The sequence below is a fragment of the Caretta caretta genome, chromosome 4, assembly GCF_965140235.1.
Source record: "Caretta caretta isolate rCarCar2 chromosome 4, rCarCar1.hap1, whole genome shotgun sequence".
In the NCBI taxonomy this organism is placed as follows: Eukaryota; Metazoa; Chordata; order Testudines; family Cheloniidae; genus Caretta; species Caretta caretta.
This window is the reverse complement of record NC_134209.1, coordinates 120,546,069-120,563,396: the sequence shown is the minus strand read 5'-3', so window position 1 is coordinate 120,563,396 and position 17,328 is coordinate 120,546,069. Positions and strand designations below refer to the sequence as shown.

The following is a 17,328-nucleotide window of genomic DNA, read 5'->3' as shown; positions in this document are numbered from 1 at the left end:
ATATGTGTATGTGGCCATGGTTTCTTGCAATTACATGGAGATAGATTATATCCTGTCACTTTAGCAATACAAGAATTGTTATTGCTAACTTCCCTTCTTATATGTTGGAGCAGAGAAAGATTGTATTCATATAAAATTTGTCACCTAAAGAGAAATGTAAATATAGATATGCTCTGTTTATGATTATAATATAATTTCTTAGAGAAGGCTGTAACATCAAGTTATCGTAACTACAGCTGAAGATCACTATTTCATTCCTTGAATGAATTGAATTTGTCGTTGAATTTATCACCAGACCAATGCAGTCATATTCCATTTTCAAAATTACATAAGTGACTTGAAAATTAAATCACAGCTCACAGGTTCTCTCTTTTCACACACTCTTAGTAATAGTTAGCAGGGTCTACTTTTAGATATGCTTTGATAATAGATGCGCCAAGGACAGCAGATTTAGCAAATAAATATAGCTTTTTTCCTTCCTTTCTTTAAATTGATAACGAATTGATAAGGACTTGTGATATATACATATAGGATTGTTTTTCAGGGCAAGTTATATGAATATAAACTTTGTAGTAGTTTAAAATCTGGAGATGGACAAACCTTAAAAAGTGTGAGGTTTTGTGAATTCCTTGTGCTGTTTTGGGGGTTCACAAAACTAGTTTGAGTTCCTCAACTCTGTTTTCTACTGATGGGAAGCCTGAGCTGGTGTACAATTTATATTAAGGAAAGAACAGCTTCCAAAAGCTCCACTAGAATTTTTCTTCCCCCTCTCTGCTGTTTATCCAGTCTTTCTCTCTCTCTGCTCACTGCTTCAGTTTTACTCTGGTTTTCTAGAACTCATTTCAGCAGGAAGTTGTTCAGGCAGAGTTTTGCAAGTTCCAAAAGGGGTTGGCTATTTAAATAGATAATGGATACAGTAAATACGAACACATTTTTTAAAGGGATATTAAACCTTATTCTTCAGGGTTTAAGCCAATCTCCAATTATTACAGATCAGGATAAGTTGTGAGGGCATCTGCCTACTGTCTACACCTTCTTCTGAAGCATCTGGTACTGGCCACTATCTGCACAGTATACTGGTCTAGATCGAGTGAAGGTCTGATTCAATGTGGCAACTCCTGTGTTCAGCAGGTTGTTTCCCTCTCTGTCCATGCTCTTCTCATTTTCAGTCTTCTTTCAGTGGAGTGTAACGTAATTCTGAGTCAAACGTTTGAACTCCAGTGTTTAAGTGCATTCAAAATTAAGCAAAATCAGTTTGACCACATCTGTTAAAAATGGTGTTATTTTGTCACATATTACATGGAGGACCTTTTTATTGCTATGCAGCTCAAGTAATATGAGAAATGTGATTACTTCTTTGTAGTTAATTACAAGTCAGTTGCTATAATGAAATATATTTCATAAAGAGCGTAGACTGAATTACAGTGGTTGGGATTTATTTTGAAATCATTTTCTTAATTGGTATTCCTTTACAAAAATTCTTTTGTACAGATAAAATATGTACAACAACTTTTAAGTTTCGTTTCATCTTTTTTTTTTTGCAGTGATCTCAGTGAAAATCAAATTCAAGCAATTCCAAGGAAGGCTTTCCGTGGGGCCGTAGATATTAAAAATCTGTAAGTAGTTTCCTATTGACTTTTATATTTTGATGGTTATATTTTACTTGCACATTGTCTTTGTTTTATCAGATGTTTTTCTCTTCAAACACCTTTTGTAGCAACTGTTGAGAGAGTCTCTTCCTGAAAATCAAGAGATTTATTGTTGTTTTAGCAAAAGTATTTAATACATTTGAACATCCTAGAATTTCCTCTCACCAAATCCAAATGGTTAAAAAGGAATTAAAGATGTCAAAACAATATATTTATTTTCTTATGGTAACCTGGGTTTAATATCTGGTCTTCAGGCCTTTTTCAGGGTATGTCTATACTACTCGCCGAATCGGCGGGCAGCGATGGATCGAGCGGGGGTTGATTTATCGCATCTAGTCTAGACGCGATAAATCCAGCCCCAAGCGCTCTCCCGTCGACTCCTGTACTCCAGCACCGCGAGAGGCGTAGGCAGAGTCAACGGGGGAGTGGCAGCAGTCGACTCACCATAGTGAAGACACCTCAGTGAGTAGGTCTAAGTATGTTGACTTCAGCTACTTTATTCATGTAGCTGAAGTTGCACAACTTAGATCGATTTCCCCCCTCCTGCCCCCGCCCAGTGTAGACCAGGCCTCAGTGTTTTAATGGAAAATGAAAATATGAACTATCTTTTCTGACTATAACTATTCCTTGTGAAAATTTGTTCTGCTTAGGGTCTAGAGGGCTGCCTTTTATTTAATCTTGTTAAAGAGAAAGATTGAAATAATTGTATTAACCAATCCACTAGAATACATATCTACTTTTTATCTGACTACTTCTCTCACACAGTTTTTCTTTCATGGTAAAGCAAGCCCTTTGTACGGGATTGGTGACCATCTTTCTTGAGACATGGTAGCCCCATAACTCGTGCAATTTTTCATGGCTCCTAAATGTGGAATTTTGTCAGGTCTAAGGCAACAAATTGGTGACTTCTGCACTTACCATTTGCTAGTTGTGAGTGAATAAATTGCCTTTTATTCTATTAAAGACAGCAATAGTAAAACAGGACTTTTCAAAGCCCTCTTGTGGATTCCCCTCTGGATACAATTTTCTTCATTTGTTGTTCTGCCTGTAACAAGCAGTTTCTGAAAAGAAATGTTGTTCAAATTAAATGTGGGAGGAGGGAGGCTAAAAAGCAAAGCAAATAATGGTGGAACACTGCGTAGCTTATAATGGGACATCCTGAGACCAGGAAAGGAAACAAGTTTGTATGCTAATCTAAAGCTTTCTGCATCTGGTATCAGGCTAGCAAATTAAGTGGGCCTGTTGGATTAAACAGTTCTTGCGTAATTTCATGTTTAGAGCTTCAGCTTCAGAAAAGCGTTCAGGAATGTTCTTTGAGTCTGTTTACAGAGATTAGATTGGATTTGTGCTGGAAATGGCCCAACTTGATTATCATACACATTGTAAGGAGAGTGATCACTTTAGATGGAGAAAACCTGGATTTGTGCTGGAAATGGCCCAACTTGATTATCATACACATTGTAAGGAGAGTGATCACTTTAGATAAGCTATTACCAGCAGGAGACTGGGGTGGGGGGAGATATTTTTTCATGCTTTGTGTGTATGAAAAGATCTTCTACACTTTCCACAGTATGCATCCGATGAAGTGAGCTGTAGCTCACGAAAGCTTACGCTGAAATAAATTGGTTAGTCTCTAAGGTGCCACAAGTACTCCTTTTCTTTTTTCAAATATCTCTGCCTCCCTGACCCTAACAGTCATCCTACTCCAGGGTCTGCGCAATCTTTTTTGTGCATCATCCTCCTTATCTCACTTTGGCAATCTCTGTAGACCCTTTTTCTTTTAGAGCATCAAGCTCCTGTAGCCTCTATAGTGGCCTATCGTCTCCTGTATTCTTCATTGTGCTTAGGTGTGTAGGAGAGCATTGTCTAGCGAGAATATTATGATACTGCAATGACTTAATGGCATGAAACATATTCAGAAAGACATATAATTGTATTTCTGTTTATAAAAAGGTGATACTGGTGATTTTCCATCACCTCACAGTGAGACTGTGGCTAGAATAAACAGCCACCTCTCCCGATGACACATAGGAGAGAGGTGGCTGTTTATTCTAGGGAGGCAAATGAATTTTGTAAACTAATTTCTGTACTCCTCAAGCTTCTTTTATTCAGCTGAATGTGAGCTCTATCATAGAGTCTTGTAAAGATACTAGAAAGTTTAAAGCAGAGAATTGGGCCTATTAATTATGATTCTTGACTCATGCTTTTATATTTAAAAATATTCGTGTTGAAGTTTCACTCTGCATTAAAATCTGAGATTAAATCTGAGGCAAGCCCTACCCCCTTATATAGATGTTGCTCAAGGTGTGTTGGTTTGGGTTTTGAGTTTTAATTTTTGGCATTTTGGGGCCATTATTATTTCAAGTCTAAGAAAATTTTTGCTACCACTAGAGGGCAATATTTCTCTGAATGATCCTTTGCATAAGAAAATTGTTATGGCTCTAAAAAGAACTTTGAATAGTAATGAGCCTGCATCAATGGAAACTTTCTAATGTGGGGGTGAGATTTAAGAATGCCAGAAATATCCCAGTACATTGTAATTTAGACTCCAGTTTCCTGCGTGACATAGGACAGGACTACCTCTAGGATTTAACAAAGGTTTAGAGTATGTATTCTAGTGTGGTAGCCGGCAGAGCAGTTTGCCTAAGGTTCTGGTATTCAAATCACTTATAATCACTCTGTACACACCAATAACAATGTTTAAAGCCTTTCCTCTTTTGGGGATAATCCATGCAAAGCTATCAGCAAGGTCCTAACAATACCAAAAAGTCCAAAGCCTCTTTGTAGCACCAAAATTCTGAATTTCAGAATGGCCACCATAGATTGCTTCCTTTTCTTGTGGTCCAAAGAAGAATATTTTCTCAGATCTTTGTCACTAGTAGAACAAAAGGAAATATCAAAAAGTTTTCCACAGAAATACCTATACATCATCTGACTAGACAATGACAGTATCTCTCTGCCATCTCGTAGTGGAATGTATATCATTGGGTTGGGTGGTCTCTGTGTAACTTGTGATAACAGACAAGTTCTAGCATTTATTAAATTAAATCTTTAGAAAATGGATGCCCTCCACACCTCTCTGGAGACTTGAGAAAGAGAGGCAGAGTTTAAAACCACAATTTCCTATCCATAGAAGTAATATCTGTCAAGATCAGATAGATAGCAAACACTGTGTTCTGTTTGATTGTCCAAAAGAAGTCAGGAAACAGCTGACCAATCGTCGGTTTAGAAAGATTGAACTAATTTGCAAACAAAAGCTGTTACAAAATAGAGTGGTTAAAATCTATTTTCTATCCATCGATTCAGGTGATTGTCTAATATACAACCACCAAAGTACTTGCATCGCCTCATTGAGTATTATTGTCACCAATACTTAAGGTTTGTTCTAATCTCAGCATTTCCGATGTATTACTCTGACCTTTGGTCTGGCCATGATGTTAAGAATCTTCATCAAAATTATAGTGGTGATAGTAGCAGAGATAAGGAATAAAGTAAAAGTAGGAATCTGATATTGGGACAATTTGCTAATTCAAACTACATTATGTCTAGAATTTATTCTTAAACTACAGTTGATGTTCATCAAACGCACTAGTACTTTATTTAGTCAGGAGTCAAGAGACAGAACAGCCTGGCAAGGCATTTCAGTGCAGTCAAATAATGGCCTTCCAATCTTCCAGAAGAGTGAGCAAAATAAAACAAAAGTTTGTTCAGCTCAGCTAGATGGGAGCATTCTTCTTTGTGCAAGTAATATCTTTCTTGGGTCTTTCTGGTTTCTTGCCTCAGAGTTAGCTCCTGTGTCGACTACACTCCAGAGCCCTCTTGCACCTTCTACAAAGAAAGAGTTCAGTTTCCATAGAACTTGGACAAAATCATCCTTATCAGGACAATCTCAAGCTTTCTTTAATATTATGCATAAGATATCACCATTTTCAGAGGACTTGAGAGCCAGAATTGCTAGTGTATTCTGAAAGACGTCAATCTCTTGGGATAGCTAGTTCACCTACATCACCAACTCAGACATTAAATCTGACCAGGTCGGAGATATGTGTTTACATAAACATCTTAGAAAAAAGAGCAGTATTGGAGGCTCAGAACATGTTTTGTTGGACTCTGAAATGTATGAAGTTCTCCGGGACAATTCAGCAGTGCTATAATAGAAACTATTGAAATGTCAGTATTTACTAACATTTACCACAATTATGATTGACCTCTCCTGTCCTAAGTAGAGGGGGAAATGGTGGTCATCTTCGACTATACTGGATGATAACTCTTGGTAAATGCTGACTTTTTAAGGGCACCCACTGCTTCCATACTAAATAAACAAGGTGCACCCAGAGTCAGCCCATACGAAAGGAACCATTAAAGGTCCTATGTTGAGCCCCCAAAAATATTTAGATACGTATATCTCCCTTATCTGGAGAAACCCTCCTAAACAACTGATGATTTCAGTAGACCGAAGATTCAGTCCAGGGAATGGTTGTTACATTCTGATTTGTTCAGCGTGACACAAGTGGTGACAGATGCCAAAGACAGCTCTGTTTGCATCAGAAATCAGTCACTGATTGCTTGGGCCTGTTCTTCAGTGGTGGTGTTGGGCCACATTGTCTGAAAGGCAAAGAGTGACTAGACATAGTCTATACTGATTTTCCCAGACAGGCCTCCCAATACCTGGTATGCCAGCAATTCAAATGGCAGGGGACGGTGTGCTGCTTTTCTCTCAAAGGCTGAATTATTCTCTTCAGGAGGACTGCCTTCACCCATGTGAAGAACACCCTTATCAATATTGTTGCTCTTAGCTACAATCATTGATGTTATGCTTCAGTTTAGGTGATCCATGTTGTCAACCCACAATATCTGGATCCAACTGTTGGAAACAGAGAAAGTTTGGTTTCTGTTTTGAGAACCATCAGTGTACTTTGACCTCTGAATCTTCCCTCTTTAACGTATGTATTTTTTCAGGAGGGAATACAAAAGTTCTTAATGCTGTTAATTCATCTTGTGTCCTTTTGGTTGAGATAAGATCCAGGGTTGTCTAGATTCTTATATGGCAATCATACTGTAGTACAGAGGTGGGCAAACTACAGCCCATGGGCCACATCCAGCCCATGGGACCGTCCTGCCTGGCCCCTGAGCTCCCGACCGGGGAGGCTAGTCCCTGGCCCCTCCCCCACTGTTCCCTCTCCCCCGCAGCCTCAGTGCGCTGCACCGCCAGCGCTCTGGCCCGCTGCTCCTGCTGGGCAGTGTGGCGACGTGGCTGGCTCTGGTAGGGTAAGGGGGCGGGGAGCAGGGAGTCCCAGGGGGCATACAGGGAGCAGAGGGCAGTTGGATGGGGCGGTGTTTCTCGGGGGGGGGAGAGGGGGTGGTCAGGGAATGGGGAACAGAGGGGGCTGTATAGGCGTGGGAGTCCCGGGGGGCTTGTTAGGGGCCGGGGGTGTGGATAGGGGTCGGGGCCGTCAGGGGACAGGGGTCGGGGGGGGGGGTGTTGGATAGGTGTGCAGGTCCCAGCGGGCCTGTTAGGGGGTGGGGGTGTGGATAGGGGCCGGGGCAGTCAGGGACCAACGAGGGGTTGGGTAGGCATGGGAGTCCCAGGGGGCGGGGGTGTGGATAGAGGCTGGGGCAGTCAGGAGACAGGGAGAAGGGGTGGTTGGATGGGGGTGGGGTTCTGGGAGTGGGCAGGCAGGGGACAAGGAGCGGGGGGGTTGGATGGGGGTGGGGTTCTGAGGGGGGCAGTCAAGGGGCGGGAAGTGGGAGGGGGCAGATAGGGGGTGGGCGCCAGGCTGTTTGGGGAGACACAGCCTTCCCTACACGGCCCTCCGTATAGTTTTGCAACCCCGATGCGACCCTCAGGCCAAAAAGTTTGCCCACCCCTGCTGTAGTATCTGAGCACCTTACATATATTAATGGAATTTTCCTCACAAAGCTGATGAAGAAGAAAAGTATTATCCCCATTTTACAAAGGGGGGAACTGAGGTACAAAATGATTAAGTGACTGTGTATGCAAAATGTCACAGGAATTCTGTGTCAGAGGTAAGAATTGAACTTAGACCTTCTGAATCCCAGGTCAGTGTCTTCACTGCATACTCTTGGGGGAATTCTATGCCAAAAAATTAACAATTCTGCACACAATATTTTTAAATTCTGCAAAATTCTGCATATTTGAATTGTCAAAATAATGCAATATAGTCACACTGGTTTCAATTATTTTGGTAATTAATTAAACTACAATACAATGGATGGAGAATGGGAGTGGGGAGCATTGGAGAAAATCCCCAATCCCCCTTGCCTAATAGTAATGTAGCTAGTAATGAGCCTTTATTTCAAGTTATTAGTCAACAAATATATGCAGCTGTATGCTCAATGTTACATCATAGGCAACTGAAGAGTAAGTGAGGGTGGCTGAGGAATTAAACTCACAATGTATATTGGCTACTGTCTAGCTCCAGAAAGGTCAGTAGCAAACAGGTCATGGAGCACATTTTGATAGGAAATTTTTTCAGTCAAAAAATTTAGACCAGTTCTAATCACTAAAGCACCATAAGTATTTAAAAGCCATATTATTCTTTATACCATAATGGCAATGTAAAGGAGCCTTAAAACTTTTACACCTGTTTTATACTTCTGGGGGAATTCACAAAGACAATGGGAACAATTAAATAAGCAAGCAGGCTGCTACATTCTGTTCTGCCTCAGGGGACAGAGCCTACCTACCCCTCAGAAACACCTTGAAGCCCCGCCCCTCCATGCCAAACATGCTGCAATTTCGAGCAAGAAGGATTGAGTGTGTGTGTCTCTCTCGTGCACGGCTGCCCCTCCCTCCCCCAGCTGTGATTGAACCGTGCGCTGCCAGGGAGGGCATATGACCACTCTCGTGGCTTCCCTTTGCTTCCCTGTCAGAAATCATTTTTCTACAGGGAAACAAAGAAATCTGTGGGGGACATGAATTCTGAACGTGTGGAGTGACCAAAAATTACCCCAGAAGTAACTGCAAAGCCATCTCTGTTAATCTCATGTGACCCGACTCCCTGTTAGTGCAGTTCGTAAAGGCAGCCACCTTAATTCACCCTCATGTCTGCAGTATTGCTCCATCTAAGGATAGACATTCTCACTTCCAGCTCTCTCTGAACTTCCTTTTTCAGCCCCTTGCCACTATTTCCTCTTTCCTGCCTTTTTCTTAGTAGATTTCTTTTGTGCTCTTTTTCTGAAACCCTCCTTACCTAAAAAGAAAAGGAAAGCTTATGCTCAAATAAATTTGTTAGTCTCTAAGGTGCCACAAGTACTCCTTTTCTTTTTGCGAATACAGACTAACATGGCTGCTACTCTGAAACCTCCTTACCTAGTTATTCTTCAGGACAAGGTGACATTGAGTAGAGGAGTCTAGTGATATATGAAAGTGGGTCCAAGTCCATTAAAAACAGTGGATAAAGGTAGTAAAACACAGTTGGCAAAGATTGTTCTGCCTGTCCATGGAGTACGACAGACTTGGACACCCATGTTTCTAGTGACACCCTTTAGCTGGCACATCCTACTGGCTGGTCTCAAGAAATAAGGAAGTCTGAACTTTTTCATCCTTGCTGCATATAATATAGCTCCCTCCAGCTTTTCCCCCATATACTCTAGTATTTTATAATTTAATGTTGGCTTTATTGACTGCATCTGGTCTGACACGGCATGTGAAGGATGCCGAAATACTAAGTCTGTGTGCCTGTTGTTTCGCTACAGGAGTATCACCCCCATGTGGAATAATCTCAATGTACTATATGTGTATTGATATAGGCTCATATGCCACATTTTTCTTAATAACATCATCGTAGTTTATATATGCCATAGCTTGATTTTAAAGTGCTCTAATCAAGTTTGTTTTAGTATGTAGTCAGGGCTGGCCTTACCATGAGGCGAACTGAGGTGGCCACCTCAGGTTCCAGACTGTGTGGAGGAAGGGGGCCACTAGGACCCGGAGTGTAGAAAATTGTGTCTGCTGCTGGTGCATATGTATTCTCTCTGCTCTAGATACACAGAGATGGTGGAGTGCTGGAGGAAGGAGGGCACAAGAGACTTAACAGGCAGGCAGGAGAAAAGGTGAGAGGGAATAACAGAAACCAGCAGGAGCTACAGGGGGAGACAGGAGGAGGAGCCTCTTATGTACCTCTCTAGGACCCCCAGGAGTCTGAACTGATTAACACCAGCTTCTCAAGGACCTTCCTGTTTCCTGCTGCTTCCCTGAACCCACTTGAGGAGAACAGGCAGTCAGCTGAAGTAGTAGGAGCCAGTTAGGCCCTTAAGATGGGGAAATCTTCCCTCAGGCCCTGCTACCAGCCTGCTTATTTCTCCCCTTCAATTGAGTGTTGATAGCCACTATAGCTGGCACAGAACAACAGTCATGAGTGAAAGAAGAAAAAGCCCCTCTGGGGCAGCATTCAGAAAAAGAAAGAAAGCAAAGGAAACTTTTCTATCTAAGCAGGAAGGAGCTCTCTTAAGATACGTGGACACAGATGTCCACGGTGAGCCTTCCAGCCCCAGTGAGGATGAGGGTGGTGAGGAGATGCCTGATCTTCCAGTTAGTCAGAGTGCAGGTGACCTGGCAGGTACTGCAGCATCCATATCTCCACCTCAAATGGATGTAACCATGCACATTCCTGAAGAAAGGTGTAGATCAGAGAAGAGTGTGGTGGAGGCGCAAGAAACAGCTGCTGCTGTGTTTAGTTCCTTAAGTCTAGATGATCCAGCACTGTGGACCCACTTGCGCAGCAGCCTGAGGGACTTCCTTGTACTGCATGGGCCACAGCAAATGAAAAACTTCATGTTCCCCAAAGACAATGAAAATAGAAGTTTCCATCCAACACATTACTGGCGTGAAATCCCCAATGGTGACAAAGTGGAGAGGACACGGCTTATGTACTCAAAAACCCAGAATGACACATACTGTTTTTATTGCAAACTCTTCCAGTCTAATATTCTAGCCACATTGGTTTCCACAGGAACAAAGGAATGAAAAAATCTGGCATGCCATGAGAAGGCAGCAAATCACCAGAGAGCATTCCTTAGGTGGAAAGAGCTTGAGATGAGACTAAGGTTAAAGGCCACCATAGATGATCAGCATCAAGAGAAGATTGCATCAGAGTCTCTTTACTGGCAAAATGTTTTGAAAAGGCTCATTGCCATTGTGAGAATGCTTGCTACCCAAAACCTAGCACTGTGTGACACTTCAGATCATCTTTATGTGCCAAACAATGGAAACTTCCTTGAAGTTGTGGAGCTGATGGCTGAGTTTGGTGCTCAGGAGCATTGAAAAAGAGTCACTACCCAAGAAATGTAAACACACCACTACCTTGGAAAAACAATTCAAAATGAGATCATACAGTTACTGGCAACAAAAGTCAAACAGAAGATTGTGGCAGATCTGAAGTCAGCAAGATATTACTCTGTTGTTCTGGATTGCACACGTGATGGAACAAATGACTTTAATGGTGCGTTTTGTAACAACAACAGAGCCTAGTGAAAATGCCCCTGCAATGGTGACTGTCACAGAGCATTTTCTAGAATTTATTGACATTGATGATACTACAGGAGCTGGTATGACAAAAGGGCTTCTTAAAAAGCTGAAAGATACGGAAATTGGGATAGCTGACATGAGAGGTCAGGGCTATGATAATGGTGCCAACATGAGGAAAGAACGGAGGAGTGCAGACACGGATACGAGAGTTAAACCCTCAAGCTTTTTTTGTCCCCTGCAGTTCTCATTCATTGAAACTTGGTGGTCAGTGATACAGCTGCTGATTTTTTTAATGTAATTCAAAACATCTGTGTATTTTTCTCTGCATCAACTCGTCAATGGCAAATTTTGAAGCAACATCTGGGAACATCCTCTCTGACACTGAAACCACTGAGTGCCACATGATGGGAAAGTTGAGTGGAGGCGATAAAGCCTATCAAACACCAAATTGGGAAGATAGATGATGCCATAGTTGCCATTATGGAGGATAATGCTATGACAGGTACTGTTTGTAGAAGAACAGTGGCAGAGGGAAATGGAATCAATGAACATACATAACTTCAAATTTCTGTGTGGCTTAGTGTTGTGGCATGACATACTGTTTGAAATAAATGTTGTAAGCAAGAGACCTCAAGGTTTTGACCTTGATATATCTGGAGCAGTGGAACAACTGCACAAAGCAAAGTCATACCTACAATTTTGCCGGTCAGATGTGGGATTTCAAAACGTTCTGAAGAGTGCACAGAAATTGGCAGAGGAACTTCACACTAAAGCTATTTTCCCACCCATTCAAGAATACAAAAGTCATCAAAGAAGAAGACATTTTGATTACCAGGCATGTTATAATCCCATAAAAACCCAAAACAAGAATTCAAAGTTGAATTCTTTAACAGGTGCTAGATTGTGCAATACAGTCAGTTGAAGAATGTTTCATGCAGCTCAAGGAACACAGCAGTATATTTGGGATGTTGTATGATATTCCAAAACTCCTCACTATACCTGAAGAAGACCTACACCAGCAATGCAGGGCACTAGAGACAGTGTTGACACATGATGACATGTGTGATATTGATGCGAGTGATTTAGGTGATGAACTGAAAGCCCTTTCAAGATACATTTCAGCAGGATCAACTCCAAAGGCTGTTCTGGAATATATGTGCACAAATAAGATGACCACCCTCTTTCCAAATGCTTTTGTTGCTCTGCGCATACTTCCAACACTTCCTGTAACAGTTGCCAGTGGAGAACACAGCTTCTCCAAGCTGAAGTTAATAAAAACACATCTACGCTCCACAACGACACAGGAGAGGCTGGTCGGCCTTGCAACCATCTCAATAGAGCATGAGCTGGCCCAGACTGTTGACCTTCAGAAGGAAGCAGTTCAAATCTTTGCAACCAAGAAGGAACGGAAAGCACCACTTTGATTATTCAAACAGATAAAAATGCCAGTGTTTACTATGCAGACAAGAAAATAACAGAACGCCACTAGCCATCATCTTCAGCCCCCAACTAAAACCTCTCCAACGCATCATCAAGGATCTACAACCTATCCTGAAGGACGACCCCCCATCACTCTCACAGATCTTGGGAGACAGGCCAGTCATTGCTTACAGACAGCCCCCCAACCTGAAGCAAATACTCACCAGCAACCACACACCACACAACAGAACCACTAACCCAGGAACCTATCCTTGCAACAAAGCCCGTTGCCAACTGTGTCCACATATCTATTCAGGAGACACCATTATAGGGCCTAATCACATCAGCCACACTATCAGAGGCTCGTTCACCTGCACATCTACCGATGTGATATATGCCATCATGTGCCAGCAATGCCCCTCTGCCATGTACATTGGTCAAACTGGACAGTCTCTACGTAAAAGAATAAATGAACATCAAGAATTATAACATTCAAAAACCAGTCGGAGAACACTTCAGTCTCTTTGGTCACTTGATTACAGACCTAAAAGTTGCAATTCTTCAGCAAAAAAACTTCAAAAACAGACTCCAACGAGAGACTGCTGAATTGGAATTAATTTGCAAACTGGATACAATTAACTTAGGCTTGAATAGAGACTGGGAGTGGATGGGTCATTACGCAAAGTAAAACTATTTCCCCATGTTTATTCTCCCCCTCCACCCTGCACTGTTCCTCAGACATTCTTGTCAACTGCTGGAAATGACCCACCTTGATTATCACTACAAAAGGTTTTTTCCCCCCAGTTCTCCTCCTGGTAATAGCTCACCTTAAGTGATCACTCTCTTGTTAGTGTGTATGGTAACACCCATTGTTTCATGTTCTCGTGTATATAAATCTCCCCACTGTGTTTTCCACTGAATGCATCCGATGAAGTGAGCTGTAGCTCAAGAAAGCTCATGCTCAAATAAATGTGTTAGTCTCTAAGGTGCCACAAGTACTCCTTTTCTATTTGCTGTTCAGGCATTTGAAAGTTAAATGTGACTTAAAATTTTTAAACAAGGCATTTTAAGTTGTTAATTTTCCTTTATTGGGGTAGGTAGCAGAGCAGTACCATGAGAGGAGTAGAACAGGAAGAAGGCAGAATTGAGACGTTTTAAAGTTTTGGCCCAAGCGAGGGGGAATGGGGGCGTCATTTGAGCTCCCCACCTCAGTTGCCAAAATGTTGTGGGCTGGCCCTGTATGTAGTTCAGGAACAAGAGTCTTTGGATGCCTTATATGAAGACAATTGAATTTCAGAAGGAGGAGACCACTAACGGGTGCCCCCCGCCCCGCAAAAAAGCTGATTACTGATTAGTTACTGTGGCTACCTGTGCAAATGAAGAAGGAACTAAAACTCATTCATTCTAAATTAGCATATTGAGAGGATGAGTAAATACTTGGCAGGTTAAACATCTGCATTTCTTAAAGGGTGAATGCTTTTGGTTAAGACTATTAGTCTGCATCATATTGTTTTCGCTTCTAAGCACACACTTCAGCAAGTTTCAGATATTAGCGCTTCATTGGGGTTTTCTTAGAGCAGTGGCTCTCAACCTTTCCAGACTATTGGACCCCTTGCAGGAGTCTGATTTGTCTTGTGTACCCCCAAGTTTCACCTCACTTAAAAATGACTTGCTTACAAAATCAGATATAAAAATATAGAAGTGTCACAGCACACTAGTACTGAAAAGTTGCTTACTTTCTCATTTTTACCATATATATGAAATAAATCAATTGGAATATAAATATTGTACTTCCATTTCAGTGTATAGTATATAGAGCATCATAAACAAATCACTGTCTGTATGAAATTTTAGTTTGTAGTGACTTTGCTAGCCTGTTGTAAAACTAGGCAAATATCTAGATGAGTTGATGATCCCCGGGTAGATCTCTGCGTACCCCCAGGCGTACACATAGCACTGGTTGAGAATCACTGTTTTAGAGGATGAGAAGGAAAGACCAAAGTTGTTCATTTAAAGTAAATTATAGGGTGGATACTTGGATGTAGTAAATGCTGATTTAATGTTACCATAGAACAAGTGGTTCTTGACCATTTCAATACTATTATACCCCCAATTTCCATCCCAGGAGCCTCCTCCCATCTAGCCGGGACCTCCTTTTCAGTTAGCATTTGGGAAGGGCTAGGTGGTCAGGAATCTCTGCTTTAGAATAATCAAGAAAGGGACATTGAGGGCTGGTTTATCCCCTTCTTGTAACTACCTACGCATAGACTCTTATTCTACCTATTTGCGTTTTGTTGTCCACATATGGTGTTTGTTCATAAACACTGCAAAGCCCACTTACTTGCAAAAGCTAAAATGTTAACTCACAAACACTTCATGTACCTGTACATAGCAGCATGCCATAAACATGTTACAAAAAATTATTAAATAAAATCACCTAAACATCTTCTATTGAATAGTACTGTTGACATTCTGAGATTGAAAACTTCGCTAATTGGAGTTACATTTTATGTCCAGGTAAGGAGTGAAGGATATTAACGATGAGCATTACAAGTACTGGACTCTTCTCAAATGATAGTATAGAATTCTATTCCATTCCAACTGCCAATGTATGGGCTATACATCTGCCAAGATCCCCTTCAACACAAAAATCTAGCACAAAAAACAAAGGGGAAAAAATCTATTTCCATAAGATTGCATGGAGTAAATGTATTTCTGGTAACATGTAGAAAAATCTTTTGACATGTGCTGGCATATCTACCAATCTATTCTCATCTTACAATTTCTTCAAAATCAACTAGAACTATCTGTGTGGAATGAAGGGAGAATGGGTAAAATTTTCAAAAACCTCCCAAGTGATTCCTAATGCTTATCCACACGTGCAGTTATTCCCCAATAGCTATTCCAGCATAACTTTGTGTGGAAACTCTTATTCTGGAATAAGAATACCCTTTTCCAAGTTAGCTTAACCTACTTTGGAACTGGATTAAGCAACACCAGAAAAAGGCAATGCTGGTGAGTATTTGCTTCAGGTTCAGGGGCTGTCTGTAAATGAGGACTGGCCTGTCTCCCAAGATCTGTGAGAGTGAGGGATAGTCCTTCAGGATAGGTTGTAGATCCTTGATAATGCACTGGAGAGGTTTGGGAGAAAGGCCAGTCCTCGCTTACAGACAACCTCCCAACCTGAAGCAAATACTCACCAGCAACCACACAACAAAAACACTAACCCAGGAACCTATCCTTGCAACAAAGCCCGTTGCCAACTCTGTCCATATATCTATTCAAGGTACACCATCATAGGACCTAATCACATCACCCACACCATAAGAGGCTCATTCACCTGCACATCTACCAATGGGATATATGCCATCATGTGCCAACAATGCCCCTCTGCTGTGTACATTGGCCAAACCAGACAGTCTCTATGCAAAAGAATAAATGAACACAAATCAGACATCAAGAATTGTAACATTCAAAAACCAGTCGGAGAACACTTCAGCCTCCCTGATCACTCAATTTCAGACCAAAAGTCTCAATTCTCTAACAAAAAAAAACTTCAAAAACAGACTCCAAGAAGAAACTGCAGAATTGGAATTAGTTTGCAAACTGGACACTGTTAAATTAGGCTTGAATAAAGACTGGGAGTGGATGGGTCATTACACAAAGTAAAAACTATTTCCCCGTGTTAATTTTTCCGCCTACTGTTACTCACACCTTCTTGTCAACTGTTTGAAATGCGCCATCCTGATTATCACTACAAAAGGTTTTTTTCACCTGCTGATAATAGCCCACCTTAATTAATTGGTCTAATTACAGTTGGTATGGCAACACCCATTTTTTATGTTCTCTGTGTGTGTGTGTTTTTGTGTGTGTGTATATATATATATATATATCTTCCTACTGTATTTTCCACTGCATGCATCTGATGAAGTGGGTTTTAGCCCACGAAAGCTTATGCCCAAATAAATTTGTTAGTCTCTAAGGTGCCACAAGTATTCCTCAGTTTTTTTGCTGATACAGACTAACACGGCTACCACTCTGAAATCTGTAAACATGCTATATCTTGATTTTATAGATACTAAGGTCAGAAGGGACCATTATGATCATCTAGTCCAACCTCCTGCACAGTGCAGGTCACAGAATCTCACCCACCCACTCCTGCGAAAAACCTCTCACCTATGTCTGAGCTATTGAAGTCCTCAAATGGTGGTTTAAAGACTTCAAGGAGCAGAGAATCCTCCAGCAAGTGACCCGTGCCCCATGCTACAGAGGAAGGCGAAAAACCTCCAGGGCCTCTTCCAATCTGCCTTGGAGGAAAATTCCTTCCCGACCCCAAATATGGCGATCAGCTAAACCCTGAGCATGTGAGCAAGATTCACCAGCCAGATACCCAGGAAAGAATTTTCTGTAGTAACTCAGATTCCACCCCATCTAACATCCCATCACAGGCCATTGGGCCTATTTACCATGAATATTTAAAGATCAGTTAATTACCAAAATCATGTTATCCCATCATACCATCTTCTCCATAAACTTATCGAATTTAATCTTAAAGCCAGGTAGGTCTTTTGCCCCCACTACTTCTCTTGGAAGCCTATTCCAAAAGTTTGCTCCTCTGATGGTTAGAAACCTTCATCTAATTTCAAGTCTAAACTTCCCAATGACCAGTTTATATCCATTTGTTCTTGTGTCCACATTGGTACTGAGCTTAAATAATTCCTCTCCCTCTCCGGTATTTATCCCTCTGATATATTTATAGAGAGCAATCAT

The 17,328-nt window shown here is 41.4% G+C and overlaps 1 protein-coding gene across 9 annotated transcripts in view; it reads left to right on the top strand.

Annotated features, from left to right (window-relative positions):
- SLIT2 (slit guidance ligand 2) overlaps positions 1-17,328 on the top strand; it is a 422,385-nt gene that overhangs the window by 244,538 nt on the left and 160,519 nt on the right. For all 9 annotated transcript variants that reach the window (XM_075128007.1, XM_075128006.1, XM_048848731.2 and 6 more), the window contains exon 5: positions 1,545-1,616. In XM_075128007.1, coding sequence (XP_074984108.1) covers positions 1,545-1,616 — 72 coding nt within the window. The remainder of the gene's footprint in view (positions 1-1,544; positions 1,617-17,328) is intronic.